General features: G+C 46.9%; 1 protein-coding gene and 1 long non-coding RNA gene across 5 annotated transcripts in view; one reads left to right on the top strand and one right to left on the bottom strand.

Moving 5' to 3' along the window:
- Positions 1–15,073, bottom strand: part of MTOR (mechanistic target of rapamycin kinase) — a 117,851-nt gene extending 102,778 nt beyond the window's left edge. For 2 of the 4 annotated variants that reach the window (XM_049712406.1, XM_049712413.1), the window contains exons 1-10: positions 14,934–15,073; positions 12,838–13,127; positions 11,782–11,890; positions 10,850–11,082; positions 9,388–9,588; positions 8,507–8,641; positions 4,907–5,182; positions 4,714–4,822; positions 1,749–1,935; positions 653–781 (exon numbers count right to left, since the gene is read on the bottom strand). In XM_049712406.1, the coding sequence (XP_049568363.1) occupies positions 653–781; positions 1,749–1,935; positions 4,714–4,822; positions 4,907–5,182; positions 8,507–8,641; positions 9,388–9,588; positions 10,850–11,082; positions 11,782–11,890; positions 12,838–12,999 (1,541 nt within the window). In that variant the 5' untranslated portion in view covers positions 13,000–13,127; positions 14,934–15,073. The remainder of the gene's footprint in view (positions 1–652; positions 782–1,748; positions 1,936–4,713; positions 4,823–4,906; positions 5,183–8,506; positions 8,642–9,387; positions 9,589–10,849; positions 11,083–11,781; positions 11,891–12,837; positions 13,128–14,933) is intronic. The other 2 variants (XM_004272387.3, XM_049712409.1) reach the window with 2 other exon arrangements.
- A 207-nt stretch (positions 15,074–15,280) lies between these two features.
- Positions 15,281–17,053, top strand: LOC125965096 (uncharacterized). Its single transcript, XR_007478597.1, has 2 exons — positions 15,281–15,889; positions 16,705–17,053. It is a non-coding gene; the product is annotated as an uncharacterized LOC125965096 (long non-coding RNA).
- Positions 17,054–18,143: the final 1,090 nt, after the last annotated feature.

Below are 18,143 nucleotides of genomic sequence, written 5' to 3'. Positions count from 1 at the left end.
CTTGAGAGAACTTGTTTACTGTAATTCAGTCACTATGGAAAACCAAGTCTCAATAAATATCTGGGAAGCAGATTGAGAGCATCGTCCTTATTTTATAGATGAAGAGAACAAAAGTGTAGGGAGCTTAAGCAATTTGCCCATCTTAATATAAATGATAGCTGCAAACACTAACGGAGCACTTTTTTTTTTTTTTTGGCCACGCCACATGGCTTGTGGGATCTTAGTTCCCCAACCAGGGATTGAATCAAACCCGGGCCCGGGCAGTGAGAGTGCTGAGTCCTAACTACCGGATCTCCAAGAAATTCCCAGTGGTGCATTTCTTATACAGACTGCATTGTACTAAGAGTGGCTATTTCGTGAACTCTTTCACTTAATCCCCACGACAAACCTAGACCATAGGAACTGCTACTGTACCCACTTTTCAGACTAGAAAGCTGAGGCTCAGAGAAGTTAAATAATTTATTTACGATCACCCAGCTAGACAGTGATGAAACCTGGATTTGAAACTAGCCTATGAGTTTAGTGTGAGCTATCCTACCTATCCAATTTAACGTGTAAATAGCCATGCCTCGCTCTTTCAACACAGACCCAGGACTGTGACTCAAGCCTCATGCTACCCGAGCCGGGGACAGCTCAGGTTCCCGACACCCACCTCAGGCCCACCGCCAGCATGGGCTCCAGCAGCTCCTTGATGTCCTGCTGGATGCCCGGCCCCATCGCTCGGGCCAGCATGCTGATGCAGGTGAACACCGTGGCATCCACCTGCATTGCCTTCTGTCTCCTGCAGAGAACCGAAGAGTGGCTAGTTTAGACATAACGGCATTTTGTGATACCCTACCTCAAAATTACCTTGGGGCAAGGAGAGCAGGTTACCCAGGCGGGGCCACCCCATGTGGGTGTGCAGGTTACCTACTGCACAGTCTAGGGACCCATCACACTGTAGTCACTGCAGACTTGTGTATTTACAACAAATGACCAGCAGATGGCAGTAAAGTCTCTTGAGGAAGGGGCCCCACTTCAGAATTCACACAAAAGGCACCATGTGGGTTAGTGTGGTGCTGGCCAAGGTCCCTATTTAGGAAGCAAACTGAACAACATGCACATCAGGGACCACGAGTGCAGGGCACAGCCATCATATGAGAAGAAATTCGCCCTATGAGGAGAATGCTGGGCTTGAAACGGGCGAGGCTTATTAATTCACCAGCACAATCCTCGCTACTAACACAGGGAACTATGAAGACACAATTCTAATTAACACTGACCCTCTAAGACTTGGAGAAGATACCCTAGCCTCGCCACCTTGCAGGGTGCTGAAGGTCTTTCTCATATTTTATTCACTGGGACGTTTCAAGAGGTAGGATAATGTATCCAACTTCAATGATAAAGAAAAAGGTGACCGTTAGGTCCCCTCAGTTCCTGTCTAGGAACCCTCGCTTTAGTTATCAAAATCAGACCTTTGAAAGCCAGAGAAAAGAACAAAACTAGGAGATTCCCAGTAAATAATATTGAGAACAGCACTGGCATCTAACATGTATTGGTATGAACAGGTATTCAACCTCCCCAAATATTTACATCCATGTCACTTCATTTGGGAAAGGCTGGAACTCAACTGAAGAAGGGCTATTCATTATATGATTTGCTGGTTAATGACGCAGAGAACAGGCTTCAGCTCCACGGAAACTGGGATGCAGCATCCTCCCTCTCCAACCAAATGGGGTGGAAGGTGAAATCATAACAGAGTTGCTTACTTATGGGCAAAGTCCTTAGGAGGCAGGGCTGCTCGGATGATGTCCAGCACACGAGGTAAGTAGACCTTAAACTCAGACCTCACAGCCACAGAAAGTAGCCCCAGGGCTTGGAAGGCTGCTGTCCGTTCCTTCTCCTTCTTGACACAGCTTAGGACATGGTTCATGGTATCTTGGAGATACTGGGTATCTGAGCACAGAAACAACAAAGTGTATATATGGCTCAAGGTGAGGGGTGGTCTACATATGAAAGGTCAAAGTTCCTATAAAACACTTAAATTTAAGAATAAATTAAGAAAGCCTGTTGGAAAGATATTAAGAAGAATTTAGAGAATGCACTAACCAAACGCTTTGCTTGATAATCACTCCTCTGATACAGCTTTTAGAAATATTAGAAATATAAGCTGTTTTTCCTTTAATTAAAAAAAAAACCAAAAACTTAAAAGTGTCTCCAAAACAATACTGCATTAATTATCGCCATTAGCATTATATTTTGAGGGAAAGATTACATGCTTTTGTTCAAGAAATATATGTTAAACCTTGGTTAAAAACAAAGAGAGGATCATCTAAGCTATTTTATATTATCTGGAAATTTAAAGTAATATTGAAAACTGTTTGTAATAAACAGGCTATTCCACTCAGCATAGGCCTAGAAATCACTTTGCTATCACCTAGAGACTTCTGTTACAGTTATATTTAATAGAACAAGATTTAGTCCGTAACTTGGAAAGCCACATGTGTGTTTTCATTAAGTTTGCATAAGCCACTGTGCATGGGTAGGCGATTCTTGGGCAGTTTAAGCTAAGGTGCTACGACTCCTCAGAAGGCTGCTATTTCCTGCCTCTTGCCCCTCTTCCATTTCTTCTCTTCCATCTTTCTGGCCTCAAGTCCATGCACCAGCAGCACATACAAGCAAGACCACGCAGCCAGTAGAAAGTGAGGGGTGTTCAAGGCCACCAGGACCACAATTAGAAGACAGTGAACTAGACTCCCAAACGGCATACATACATCACTGCATTTATGCTATCGAGAAATGTCTTCTCTCACAGCTCACGGTCAAATGCCGTTGAAGCATGCTGGAGCTTGAAAACAGTCAGAGACCAAGGTGATACAACTCTCAAACCAGAGTGCACCAACGAGAAAAATGGGACCTTTGCAGAGCAGGACAGCGTTTCAGCAGGAAATGAGCTTAAATCAAGAAGGTAATTTCCTTTTCCAGACTTAGCACCCCAAGAGATTAGGAATCTGACATTGCTTGAGATTCCAGCCCAATCCTAGGGGGAGTATTTTTGATATTCCCAAAGCTTACATCACCAGGAAGTGCAAGCAATGACTTCCAAACTGCAAACTTTAAAAAAGTGGCGCTTTCCCAATGAGACTGTACTTACGGAGGCTGCCCAGGCTGAATTTCCAGAACGTATTTTAGTACATTATTTAATAAAACAGCAAAAACTCACATCAAAAGAACAAACCTAGGGGCCCCTCTGAGCCTTTGTATGCTGCTGCTAGGCCGTCTTTTGAACTTACGAAGGTAACCGCTTCTACAGCATGCCAGACTTTGATCAAATTTGGCCTAGTTATTATTCTCTTTTGAGCCACAGACTTTCAAACCAAGATCATTTAAAGCTCTACTGAATAGGGACATGTCTGTTCATTAAAAAAGAGAAAAGCTGCTGGGTACCAGGTGAGAAGAATGGAAAACTGAAAAAATATGGGTGATTCTCATTATATCCTTTCTCTCTGGTTCAGTGATTTTATGTGGCTAATTGCCTCATCCTCTCTTAACACCTATTCTCACACCCAGCACATTTAACACCTCACCGGCTGTATTTCTCTGCTTTCATCTGAGCTGGGTGGTGTGAAATGAGTCTGTGCTAGGGAACGGCATCTGCTGAGGGTCAGGCTGGCCTTTCATTTCCCATCCTGCCTCTCACTGGGTCCTGGACACTTATTAAGCACGCACCATAGTGAAGAGGAAAGAGATGTAGGTCCAGGGTCTCTACACTCAGCAAGGAGGGAGGTGAGACAAGGACACTAAGTATGAACAGGCAACTGGAGTATTATTATAATTTTTACCTTTATCTTGTTTCTAAAATGGCTTTGAAATAGCTAGGGGAAGCAGCAACAATCACGGTTTCTATTTCTTGGATCTTACTCTGTGTCAGGCACTTAGACAGGTGCCTAGACATTAAAGCAGCTCATCTCATGAGGCAAGGACTGTCATTCTAATTTGACAAGTCAGGAGGTGGAGGCCCAGTAAGGTCAAATAACCTGCCCCAAACCTCACAGTTAAGAACAGAGGCAAGATTCACCCCAGGTCTGATGACGCCAAAGCCTTTCCACAGCTGGGGGTTGTAACGGAAGAGGAAAAGCACGTTTCTAGCTAGAGTGACCCAGCAAGGCCTCAGGGAGAAGCCAGTGTCTGAGCTGGGCCAGCTTCAGCAACCAGGAATTCACACCGCCCAGTGGGAACAGGGCAAGAAGAATTCAGGAATTCGGGAACCCAGTCTATTACCCGTGAAACCAGCCTCTGAAGCATCCAGTCCTTCCTCCTTGTGAGGTGGGGGCATCCCGGTGCCCACCTCAGGAGCAGACACAGGACTGTCCCCGGATCCTCCCTGCCCCACAGACTGGATGCTGCACACCACTGAAACCGAAACTGCCCTTCCTGTGGTCGCTCAGAAGTCCATTCATGAATGTGTTGGCTTCCACACACGAGAACTTGCCTGGCTCTAGAAGTGCCTCTCTGCCTGCACGTTCGCATTGCTCCTGCGTTTGCTGCCTCAGACGTTTACAGAAAACCTGAACTAGATGCCACTGAAGCTGGATAGAGGCGAGAGACCAGACACTAGCCCCTCAGCAGGCACTGCTCCAAATGAGAAGCAGACATAACTTTCTGGCATCTCGTCTTCTCTGTTTAATTACCCTTGAATGGGTAATGACATGACACGTCCGTGGACATCCTCACCTGTGAAGGCAGAAGGTCGGAAGGCAGCCAAGCGGGGCAACAAATTCAGGATTGTCATTTGGATCAGCGAGTTCTTGCTATTCCTGCACTTCAGCACCCACTGGCACACCTGAGACAGGAAGGACACAGGGTTGGCAAAGGAAAGGGAGGCGTGGAGCTTGGGAGAAGAGGGAGCGGACCTCCTGCCACTGACCTGATCAAATTTCTCCTCCATCAAGTCTCTGCAGCAGCGACTCTCCACCAGGGTGGACTTCGCTGGGCTGGGGGAAGCCCCGAAGCCCATGAGGCCTTGGTGAGAGCTGTACCCCAGCAGTCCCACCAAGGCGTTTGACTGCTGGGGCTGCATGGCCTGGAAACTGGTGAAGGGGGTGATGTGACGAGGTTTCGTTCCGAAGCCCATGAGATCCTTGCAGTACTTGTCATGTACCAATTGCTGCTGTGTGATTTCTTCCATTTCTTCTCTCAGGCGCTATATACATGGGGGAAGAGTCACCTTTACTTACAAGTGGCATTTGCCTAGGCACCAGGGAGTCTGCGGACAACACGAGCCCAACCCTGAAATGCAACTCTTCCCACAGTGGGCGGCGGCCACTCTTCATCTCTAGGATTCGATTTCCCCAGAACCTTGCAGGGGGCCTGAATCTGTTCTAATTTAGGCAGAAGAGCACCACCTACTGAACAATGAAGAAGCAGCAGGGGTCTGGCCCCCAAGAACCCCCTACCCCACCCTTGGTTTGGGAAAGCTGACTTGCGGATGGCTGTGACAACAGACCTAGGATCTAGCAACGGAGCCTCCTGTGAGGGTGAGGGGCAGCCCCAAGCCAGCATCCTGCTAAGGACGTTCTGCTCTCCCTCTTCTCACCAGAAATGCAGGTAGAGACAACTCAGGCAAGTTAATGTTCTCAGAGTCCTAGGAACTCCATACGAGGCATGGAGTACACTGACTGGCTGAGAACCCCCATCTCTCACCTACTCAAAGGGCTGCTTAATAACTCATTCTCCAGCTTTCCAAATTGAGAAAGATACAAACCAATTAATTTCCAAACTTCTAACTCTTTCCACAGATATTTTCATTTTTCAGAAAATCTTATCCACTATTCTTGTCAAGGTCACCAGGACTCTCAGGCTGCTAAACCGAATAGTCTGCAGCACCTGATCCAACTTAGTGTTTCCTCCTCCTTGAAACCCCTTCTTCCCTGGGCTCCTTGGACCCTGAGCTTTGCTGGCGCCCCATCCCCACCCCTGCTGCTGCTCCTTCTTGGTCTCCCTTGGTTCTTCCTCATCTCCCGACCTCAGGTTCTCAGCCCCCATCTCTCCTCCAACTATCCTAGTTCCCCGGGGGTCCTCATCCAGTCTCACGACTGGAAATAACATCTATATGCCAGTGACCTCCCCAATCTGTCTCTCTTGCTCACATCTCTCCCCAGAGCTACTCAATAACTCCGCTCAGACGCCCAACACGCATCTTAAACTTAACACGCTCAAAAGCAAACTCCTGACCTTCTACCCCAGACCTGTTCCTCCCATCTCAGTAGATGGCAACTCTACCCTTCTAGTTGCTCAGGCCCCAAACCTTGACCCTTCTTTCTCTCCTATCGACCTCCAAATCCCTTGTACCCCGACAGCTCCCACTACTGCTGAGACGCTGCAGTTCCCCCCTGACTAGACTCCTGGCCTCAGCCCTGGCCCCTCCCGTAATCCATTCCCAACACAGTCTGTACAGGGGCGTCTGAGACCCTAGGTGACGAGCCCCCTCCCTGCCCCAGGTATTCCCCCAACCCCATCTCCCAGCTCCTCTCACTCAGCTCAGTCACAGCGGCAATCTTGCTCCCTTCATAAAGCAGCACGCTCCTGACACGGGGCCTCGTGCTTCCAGGACCAGCGGTCTGGAAGACAGCTCATCCCCAGAGGTTTGTATGGCTGTTTTCTTACCTCCTTCATGGCTGTGCCCAAACATCATCATATTTTAAAATGTAATCCCTGATCCATGCTAGTATCCCCTATTCCTTTTCCCTGCCCTACTTTTCTCCACAGCATTTATCACCATATGCTACACTATGTATTTTTACTTATTTATGTATTGTCTGCCTCCCCTTGCTAGAATGTACTGTTCTATTCACTGCTGCCTTATTCTTCTAGCTCTTAGGACACGGTATAGCTGGCCCACAGTAGGTGCTCAATTAGTATTTGCTGAATGAATGAAAAAGTTATGAAATTGTAACACCTCACATTTGGATAGTTCTTTGTAATTTACAAAGCACCATCACAAGTACTATTTCATTTAAACCTATCAGTTAGGTGATATTGCCCTGTTTTACTGGAAGAAAACAAAGATCCCAGAGCTGTGTGGGGTACAGTGGAAAGTACCACATTATACTTGGGTGGGGAAAACTCTGAGGGTGACCATTTACGGAACGCCCACTAGGTATCAGGTGTTGTGCTAAGCACCTCACACATATTTAGAAACCTCACAGAAGCCCAATGAGGTGGATAAGATCCCCATTAAAATTGAGGAGAATAAGGAGGGAAAGTAATTTACCCATGTCACACAGTATAGAGGAGCGGGGATCCAAAGCCAGACTCGCTGTGTTTCTACACATACTGCAGCACACGCTGCTCCCACATCTAGGGCACAGCCATCACCAAATGATCGCTGGGTCTACGAAAGCAGGAAGCCCTGGGGGGAAAGTCCACACCAACCAGCTCCCCCAGGAAGACTCACAGGTGGGGCTCTACCTCCCAGATATACCCTGAATCTGGTGTCAGTGGACTGACCCTGAATCTACTTTTGTGTCTACACTGCCAGTGCCAGTCGAAGCCACCACCACTGCTCGCCCAGGTGACTGCAATCGCCTCCTGGGGCAGCCGTGAGAATAGGACCTCCAGCTACCAGGAGAGTAACCGACCCAGGGCCCCAGCCGCTACTCTGAAATCCATGGCCATGTCTGTGCCAAGGCCACACTTTCCGTGAGCTGCTTCTAGCCGATGATGAACACAGTAGGAAGGCTACGGTGGGCCTCCTCTTGACGGCCAGCTCTGGCCTGAGGACCCTGTGATGGCTCCGCACAGCAGACGAGGGTGCTTCCATCCAACTTTTCCTCCCGCTCTTGTTCTCTCAGGGTCAGATCCGCACTGAGGCCTGATGGTTCTCCCAGCCTCTCCCAGCTCCCTGCCCACTTTCTCTCAAAGCTTCTTTCCCTAATACAGTCCTCGCACTTTTAAACCCACCTTTGCAGCTGCTTCTTGAGCCAGCACACCTCCTAACTCACCTCCCTGCTTCCCTTCCTGCCTCTCCACAAGCTCTTCCCCACAAGTAGCCAATGACTGTTAAAGATGGATGCCATCATGTCATCCTGTGGACACAGCCCTGTGAGGAGAACGGGAGCCAGTAGGGGCCATGAGCTGTGAGGCCCCCGGTGCGGCCCCTCCCGCCCTCTCCCTTGCTCACGGTGCACCAGCCACACTTCCCTTCTCGCCTGAACTTATCAAACGCTCTTCCACCTCAAAGTCTCTGCCTGGAGCACCCCCTCCCTGCCCGCTGCAAGGCTGGCTCCTCCATGTCATGCGGTCTCAGCTCAAACGGCACCAACCTCAGGGAGGGAGTCACCCGCACCCCCGTTACCCACCACCCCATTTCCTCGCAGAACTTGCTGCTACCTGAAATGTTCCTATTTATTTGTCTATTGCCTGCTCCCCCAACAAAACGTCAGCTCTTTGAGGACAGGGATCTCGCCTCGTCTCGCTCCCAGAATGGCACGTGAGAAGACTGGACACCCTCAGACGCGCTTCTCACCTCTCCCTCCATGCTGCTGATGCGAACCAGCTCGTTGAGGATCAGTAAGGCTCCGTGGATCCGATCATCGCGATTCATGCCCTTCTCCTTGCCCAAGGTCTCGTCAAACCCCTTCTCTGCTTCCTCAAACGTGTGCTACGGAGAGATACAGAATGCCTAAACTACCCAACGTCCAGCGTTAGAAAGCAGCCCCACCCATCTATATGGGGGGTTCTGAGGTTACCATGCCTGCTAAGGGCCTCGTGCCAGTGTCACCAACAATCCCAACTCATTGGGCTCTCTCGTTTCATTTAGCTTCAACTCTCACAACAATACCACGAGGGAGACACCACTACCGCCCCTATTTAATAGAGAAAAAACAAGAGGCTCAAAGAAGCTAAGTGACTTGTCCAAGGTCACAGAGCGGCCAAGATGAGAACCCAGGTCTCCAATCCCAGGTTCCCATGTTCAGGACATGGAACCTGCTAAGGACCCTTGTAGGACAAGGGTCCTTAGCAGGTTCACTTGGCAGCGGCAGTCAGCACAGGACGCTCGATACTACAGGAACACTGGCATCTCTCCAGAGACGCCCATATTTCTATATTTTAACACCTCTGAAAAAAGATGTCTTGTAATTGCTGATAAGAAGGCAGTGAGTTTAACTGGCACTACAGTCTCACTCTTAGTGGTACATAAAGGAATGGTGTGGCTATTGATAAATCTTTGCTTTCGTGAAAAACAATAAAATAACTACTGATGCATACTGAGCTTAAAAAACCATGGGAGATCAAAGCACACAGGATACTTGCTCTTTGGCAAGGGGCCTGCTGCTGCCCTGTAGGCCCGATGATACTCTACGCAAATGTGCTTTGCTGGAGGTTGGAATGGAACCATCTCCTCACCCTGTACCACTGTGGCTTCTGCATCTCCTTTGGCTCCCGCTGGGTGGTGAGGATCAGACAGGCACGAAGGGCAGCAACAGCTCCCTCACGGATGGCCTGTTTGGGGTCCCACACGGCCACAAAAATATTGTCAAAGAAGGGCTGCACTTGCTGGAAGAAGAAGGTGGGGACGCTGATGGCCAGCTCACGAAGAACCAGGACCTGGGAGAAAAGGCACAGAGAACTTTCATCTGGGTCAGAGTCTTGTTCTCTCAGGAACACAGCCTCCTGTCATCCTAGAGCCTACATACACTAGCAAAAGAGCACACCTGCCCATTCTTCTAGCTCAGAAATTCTGGGGACCTAGGAAGGAGAGTGAAATTGATCAAACATTTCAGTGTTCATTATCCTAGGGTGTTTAGAAGCAGAATGCTTGTAACGTTAGTACACAAGTTCTGAAAGGGCAGACGTGTTTAATGCTTTGTACACTGCTCTACTGATAGCCTAGAATGCGCCCGAAATACAGCAGGCATTCAATAAACACTATTGAATGAATGAATAATCCTGTTTAATATTTAATCTTGCTATTATTTTCATCTGACCCTGGAAAAACTGAAGGTTCGGAGGCTGCCCCAAGTCACAGAGTGAGGAAGTAGCACCAGGGTCCATGTGTGGGCCCCTCACCCAGGCCGGCTCCCTCCTTGTGCTGCTGTCCCCGAAAGAGGGAACCGACTGGAAAGGATCCAACTGAAGCTTCTGATCCCCATCACATTCATTCATAGATTCTCTCTCTTAAGGACAGACTCTCCCCCATCTCACAGCCTGGATTCCTAGCCCATCAAACCAGCCTTTTTCAGGGATGAGCCTCAGAAAGCAATGAGTATGTGCGTCTAGAAGAAGAGGGTAAGAAGCCACCACTTCCTCAATTGAAGAATAGCCAACGGGAAAGAGGAAGTCTGGACTACGTACCGACCGATCAATAAATGACTAAAAAATACACAGGAAAGGCCTGGGAGAAGGCAGGCCAACTCTCCCAGCGCGGGGAGCGAGTCCCTCCCCGGCTCCTCTCTTCAGCCCAGTACTCCCATCTTCCCACAGGATATGGAGGGGCCTTGACAGAGGGATCCTACAGATGGCGCGGTGGTCTGGGGCTTTGTAAGCCTCTTGGCTTGTGGCTTCTTCTCTTGCCTACAGCTGAGGGGGTGCCTTCTGCCTGGGAGGCATTTTTGATTCTGGAAAACTGGAGGTCAGGATAAGCACTGCACATAGGGCTGCCTCTCAAGCAACAAAAGAGAACGTTAAGCCTCCCCTTCAGGTACGGAGCTCAGGGTGAAGAGAGAAAGGGATTCAGGACAGAACCGAAGGCCACCAAGAAGCCCAGTGCCTTTGCCTGGAGCGTCCCCTCTCATTCTTTGCCTTTCAGGGACCTGAGCACATCGTGTGAAGGACCCCGACATGGAGCCACCACTCGCCACGCACTCACAGCCGCATGTCTCCGGCCCTCGTTGCGGTCAGCACCCAGCCATTCCAAGGCTCGCTTCACCTCAAACTCCACATACTCAGCGGTAAAAGTGTCCCCTGCCATGGCGAGGCGACCAATGGCCTTGGATGCCATTTCCATGACAACTGGGTCATTGGAGGGGAGGAGGTTCCGAAGGTAGTTAGCAAATCTTCCGATTCGGGTGGCATTCCCACCTTCCACTCCTATGAGGCTGGCTGGAAAAGAGAGGAAAGCAAAAGGTGAGGAAGGGCACATGCTGTCCAGGAAAGTATGCTGCCTTCAGAGGAAAGCTAGCCAGTGACCCCTCCTTTTACTTTAAGTGCAGACTGCAATTTCCAGACAGTAAGGATGCAAATAATTTTCATCTTAACCAACAGATTTCATATTTGTGCCAGAACTACTTATATAAAGCAAAATAACCTCATTTTAGTATACATAATTTGTTTTCCCAAGAAGAAAAGGAAAACAAACTGGGTCTGAATAATAGTTCACAGGATGGAAGACCAGTCCCTGGAGGTTGAAAATTACCTGCCTTTCATTCACTGCACCCCAACTCTACTTTTCTATTCGTAAGCCCCACTATGCCAAACTTTGCTCTACAGAGAAACCAGAGCCTGCATTTTTGCAGTGGAAAGAAAGCAGGCTTCTAGTTTCAGTTCAGGCACACTGGCCCTAGAAAAGTTGCTTAACAGTTCTGAGATTCCATATCTGAAAAAACCTGCTTTGTCGATGTCCCAGGACTATTGCTAGAATTAACAGCTGGATAAGTACACTGAAAGCCACAAGGCTCCTTAAAATTCATTAAACAAATGTGAACTAAGTGTCCAGTAAGAAGCAGACCCAGGGTGCGGTAGACACAAAGCTGAAGAGCCCTTTATTCCCAGTTCTCACCTTACCGGAAACTCTGTCCTTACCTATGGCCAAGATGCCACCTTTCCTCTCATTGGCATCTGAGCTGGAAACCAGTTCAAAAATGTGATGGTTCAGCTGATCATAGAAGCGAGTAGACTCTTCTTGACTCATCTACAAAAGAAGATGTGCTCAGAACAGTTTATAATGTCTCCCTAGTGGTGGGGTGGCTTCCAAAGACTAGGACCCGAGAGGCAGCCAGGAGGTACAGTTCCAGCCAAAGATGACATGGCTACTGCCTATTTCTGTAGTTTTAAACTGAAGGGCAATTCATCGGTGTATTTAACAAATACTTATCGAGTATCTACTCCTCTGCAGGACATGTCCCGTCCTAGATTCTACCTAGTACCAAGGGTATAAGAATAAACAAGACATTGTCCCTGACCTCAAGTCTGGTCTCTATTTAGAAAGCCCCAGGACTTTCCTGGTGGCACAGTGGTTAAGAATCCGCCTGCCAATGCAGGGGACACGGGTTCGAGCCCTGGTCCGGGAAGATCCCACATACCACGGAGCAACTAAGCCTGCGAGCCACAACTACTGAGCCTGCGTACCTAGACCCTGAGCTCCGCAACAAGAGAAGCCACAGCAATGAGAAGCCCCCGCGCTGCAAGGAAGAGCAGCCCCCGCTCAACGCAACTAGAGAAAGCCTGCGCACAGCAATGAAGACACAACACAGCCAAAAATAAAAATAAATAAATAAATAAAAATTAAGGGGAAAAAAAAAGAAAGCAAGCAAGCCCCAAACAACCAACTCGTCAAACCCATTCCAGCCACTGTTATCAGGCAGAAAGAGTGGAAGGTCTGGAATGTGGCATGAAAAAGAAAAAAAATGAAAAGAAGCAGCCGACTCCTAAAATATCACAACGTAGGAAATGCCACAGAAATGTGTAACTGCAAAGGAACCTGCCCATTCTACAGACGTGAGAAATCGGTGCCTTTCTAAAATGGAATCTCTGCATTTTCCGAATCCTCACTTAGCTGTCAAGAGGCATCTAAACCAGGGGTGGTATATGTCACCCCAACACTCCATGATGAACGGCCCGAACCACAGCAATCCCAACCTCTCGGAGCTCCATGGTGACATAGTGCTGGAGCTCCTTGGCGGCTTTGGCCCTGGTCTCCTCGTTCCGGCTCTTCAGGCCGCAGGCAAACTGCTGCAGGACGCTCACATTGCTGGATGCGGTGGTAGCTGTGGCAGCGGCGGCAGGGCCGGTTCCAAGCATCTTGCCCTGAGGTTCTTCGGAGAGAAGCTTCCTTTAATATTCTGAATAACAAACCATGGCGATGAACTCACTTATGGCCCCAGCTCCTCAACACAGATCTTCACCCTATCCACGTCAGGCTGGGAATCCTAAAAAGGTTGGGATACCTCACTGAAAAACATGCAGAGAGACTTGATTCATTCAACAATGACTGATGTTTAAAAGAGGCAGCATAGGAGAGAGGGTCAAATTATGGGCTGTGCTGCCAGACTACCTGGGTGTGAATCCAGTCCAAAATTATATACCTTGAGGAAAGTTACTTAAAATGTCTGTTTCCTAAACTGTAATAAGAGGATAACAGCACCTAACTCATAGGATTGATGTAAGGATTAAATGAGTTAACACACTAAATAGTTAAAAAGTGCTTAAAATAGTGCCAGGTGCACAGTGAGTTCTTAATAGTTGTTAGCTCTGATTATCATTATGACTACTACGTACATGGCACAGAGTCAGGTACTAGAGGTGGGGAGGCAGAGAGAAAATAAAGCATGCCTAAGACTGTCCTTTTCCTCCAGGAGTTCAATTTAAAGAGGGAAATTGATTATTATTCTGTAGCAGCACTGCCCAATAGAAATACAAGCCACAAATGTAAAAATAACTTTAAATTTCCTTGTAGCCATATCGAAAAGGTAAAAAGAAACAGGCAAAATTAATACATTTTATTTAACCCAATACATCCCAAATATCATTTCAACATGTTATCAATATAAAAATTATTGATATATTTTTCTATTCTATTTTGTACTAAGTCTCCAAAATCTAGTGTGCATTTTACACTCAGGGCAATCTCAACTTGGACCAATCACATTTCAAGTACTCTAAGCCACATGTGGCTGATGGTTATTGTATAGGACAGCACAGTTCTATAGAACATTAGCACTTGGAACGTGCTCTAAAAGAGACTGATTTGTTTCTCAGATCACTCATTCATTCCTCAGTTATGCCCTGTCCCTTCCCTCAATAAGCTTACAGTCTAGGGGGAAATACAAATAATCAGGCGACCACAATAAAGTGGCCATGATAGCGCTCTGGCAGACTGCTATGGCAGTAACACATGCACCTTTCCTAGGTATGTCCGGATTATATTAGAAAATCAAAATTTCTTATTTTTCAAAGAATTTGTGAAATGCAGAGAGAAAAAAAAAAAAAACAGGGAATAATTGGTTCTGAAAAGCTTTTAAATACTCCAGTGCCGAGAAGAGTGCAGAAGGAAGTGTCAGCCTTCAGGAGAGAGGAAACCCAAGGACTCCAGATGAGAAAACCAGAGTGTGTGCGCTTGTCTGGGGGAGGGAGGCTAGCAAGGAATTTCCAGTCTCAGGAAGGAACCAGCATATCTTTATAAGGTCTAAGGCCCACAGGCCATCTGCTCCAGGGAGAATTCAATTAAAATACTAGAAGTTAAATCCGAAGGGTCGTGGCGAGGGCTTACAGAAGTTAAAAGTCAGGTGGGGGCGGGGGAAGCTCGGATGGAACCGAGCTCACCTCCGGGGAATGGGTCCTTGAGAGGCCTCCACGGTGGACCGCAAGGGGCTGACACTGACATTGGTCCTCTTTGAGGACAATTTGTAGGGGGCTCTGAAGAAGGGGTGACTGATGGGCAAGGAGACCCAAAGGCGCCCCAGCAATACAGGAGCTGATGGGCCGGCCTTCGTGGCGCCAGAGACGCACAACAGGCTAAAGGGTTCGGGGGTTTCCTGCGGGTTCGGGAGGAGGTGGGCGTTGCCTCGGGGGTGCGGGTCCAGGGCTCAGGCGGCGCCCAACTCCGTGGGGGCCAGTACTGAGGGGACCCCACGTCCCAGACGGACGACTTCCCGGGGTCCCCCCACGGACCAGGTTGACCGTGGGTCTGGAAATTCCGCCGCCTTGGAGGGGTCGGTGCCAGGTCCCAGACTCACCGCGCGGCTTCGGCCAAGGCCTCAGCTGCCGCCGCCAGCACCGGTACCGCCGCTTCAGGCCGCCGACCCCACCACCCGCCTTCCCCGCTGTCCTCTAAGCCGGGCGGGAGGGAAGGCGGGCTCCCAGCCCTAAGGACCAATCGACGGGCGTAAGAAGAAGATGGACTGGAACATCGGCCAATAGGCATTAAGGAGATGTGAGGCTTCGGGACCCGGCTTCTCAGGGGGGCGGGGACTGTTCAAATAGACAAACCCCGTGGCCAGTGGCAGGCGAAAGGAGGCTTAGGTCCACTCGGGAGAACCAATCGGTCGTGAGTTGACTTCAGTCACTTCCACGCACACATCCGGTGCATCGCTACTATAATTCCCCTCTGCACCTGGGCCATGGAGGTGCGTATTCCGCTGTCTGGGTACCGTGGAATGGAACCACGAGGCGGTAAGCGGAGGTTCGCGACCCCGCCGGATTTAATTTTCGAGACCAGAGTGTGACCGATGCCAGCGCCTTGTAATCACTGGAGCAAAAGAAGTGGAATTTTCGGACTAGCGCTACTTGTGCATCCGCGATTTCTCTTTTGTGAAATGTAATACGCATTTGAAAGCGTTTTTAGATTTCCCCACTTTTCCAAAATTATCTAGCTCACAAGATCATCCGCGAGAAACCGTAGACAAGTTTTAGCTAAATAAGCTGCTCGTAAACAAATAATTTCAAAGTAGTATCATTTAAAAAACATCCTTTCGAAAATCAATAGCAAAAATGGAATTTGACTACATCTCTTTTTTAAAAAAAACACGGTCTGTTTATTATAATAAGCACTGAAAATTCCTAAATACCTCACAATAGGAGTCCGATTAAATAAAATATAGTAAGTTATATTAAGGAAAATGTAGGTAGCCATTAATAATCGTAATGTAGATGAACATTTGCTAAGAAGGAAAAGGGTTCACAATTATACCATGTAAGTATAATATAACCTATTAAAAATTTATATGTTTCTTATGTGTCTATGTTCACATGGGGAAAATATACAACTAAGATGTAATGGAATTTGGGGAAGGCATATTTTTTCTTTACACATTACCATCATTTACTTTTTTACTTTAATTAAATAAAAAGTGTTTGTTGAAGAGGTGTGAGTTTCCAGAAGTACTAAATTACCAAATAAAAGAGGTTTGGTAATGTTCTGTGGCTAAAAAACGCTTTGGCAGATTTAAGAGAAAAAGAAGTTATGACTACTTTTTTTTTTTTTTGATGTGGACCATTTTTAAAATCTTTATTGAATTTGTTACAATATTGCTTCTGTTTTATGTTTTGGTTTTTTTTGGCCATGAGGCATGTGGGATCTTAGCTCCCTGAGGGGATCAAACCCACACCCCCTGCATTGGAGGGTGAAGCCTTAACCACTGGACGGCCAGGGAAGTCCCATGACTACTTCTTTAGATTTAGAACCTTTACATTGATTCTTCTGTGAAATAATTGTTCCTCTGAATTTCATATTTTTCACTTGTTTTCAACATCTCTATATTTAGTCGTTAAACATTTTTGAATATGTAATACATTTACTATTCAAATCTCAAAATAATTAAAAATTATGCTTATCATTATAAGTCTTGCTCCACCCCTGCCCCTTCACTAATTTTCTTAGTTCTTATGTATCTCTAGATTTTACATTTTTTACATTTCTATGTAAATAAAAGACAAATATAAATATATATTCTTATTTCCCTCTTTTGTTACACTATATACACTGTTCTGTACTTTTTAAAATTCTAGGATACCTTGGCTTCCCTGGTGGCGCAGTGGTTAAGAATCTGCCTGCCAATGCAGGGGACATGGGTTCAAGCTCTGGTCCGGGAAAAACCCCACATGCTGCGGAGCAGCTAAGCCCGTGCGTCACAGCTACTGAGCCTGCGCTCTAGAGCCCGCGAGCCACAGCTCCTGAAGCCCGCGTGTTGCAACTACTGAAGCCCACGTGCCTAGAGCCTGTGCTCCGCAGCAAGAGAAGCCACCGCAATGAGAAGCCCATGCTCGCCGCAACTAGAGGAAGCCCGCGCGCAGCAACGAAGACCCAATGCAGCCAAAAGAAATAAATTAAATAAATAAATTTATTTTTTTTTAATTCTACGGTATCTTAAAGTTCTTTCTTACTGTATAGAAGGCTTCCTTGTTCTTTTGTTATTCTTATAGCTGCATAGTCTTCCATCACATGGATATATCATAATTTATATTTCCATTTCTCTGTTGATGGACACGTGTTATTTTCAAATTCATGCTATTACTAATGATGCTGCAATGAATGCCTTTGTAGATATATAATTTTATTCCCTGGCAGCTATACAAAATAGTACCAAAAATGCGATTATAGGGTCAGAGGGTAAATGCATGTGTAATTCGATGGATATTGTCAAATTCATCTCTGTAAGGGAGGTATCAATTTTTATTTCCACCAGCAATATATGAGGTTTTTGTCTCCCTAAGACGTGGTATGGCCCTGTTTTCTAATTAACAATCACAGATGGTTTTATAGAATAGTAATCAGTGCATTTATAGGTCTCTTTTCAGTTTACTCAGAGCTTTCTTGTCCATTATGTTAACATAATAACTAATATTTATTGAGCACTTACAAGCTATCAGGCATTTTGGCGGACCTTATAGAGTAGTGGCTAAAAGCATCTTGGAGTCAAAACTAACCGAATCTGAAACTTAGCTCCAACATTTACTGACTATATGAGAAAGCACTTATGTACCTATTTCCTTATTTATAAAACTAGAAGGATTATAATGCACCTACTTCGGTAGGTGGTATTGTGTGGGTTAAATGCTAATACATGTAAAATACCCAAAACACTGTATGACACATATGAACAGTCAGTAAATGCTGTCACTGCTGTTCCTGAACATCTCTATGAATGAGGCAGTTCATATTGTTCCCACTTTGTATAGGAGTAATCTGATGTCCAGAGGAATTGGGTTATACAGTTGGTAAGTGGTAGAGCCAGGATTTGAATATATCTGCTTCTTCCTCTTGTCTGATTCGGCAGCATTGGATATTCAGGTTTGGCCAGCATTGCAAGTATGTGCTGGGTGGTGGAGTTGTAAATGTTTAACAATCACCTGGGACGGGAGGGCGGCATGTATGTATATACTGGGCTTCCTTCATCATGTGTGACTTGTGAGGTCAGAATGCTCTGTCTTGAAATTCTTAATGATTT

This window comes from Orcinus orca, chromosome 1, assembly GCF_937001465.1.
Source record: "Orcinus orca chromosome 1, mOrcOrc1.1, whole genome shotgun sequence".
NCBI classification, from domain to species: domain Eukaryota; kingdom Metazoa; phylum Chordata; class Mammalia; order Artiodactyla; family Delphinidae; genus Orcinus; species Orcinus orca.
This window is presented reverse-complemented; position numbering and strand designations above follow the sequence as displayed.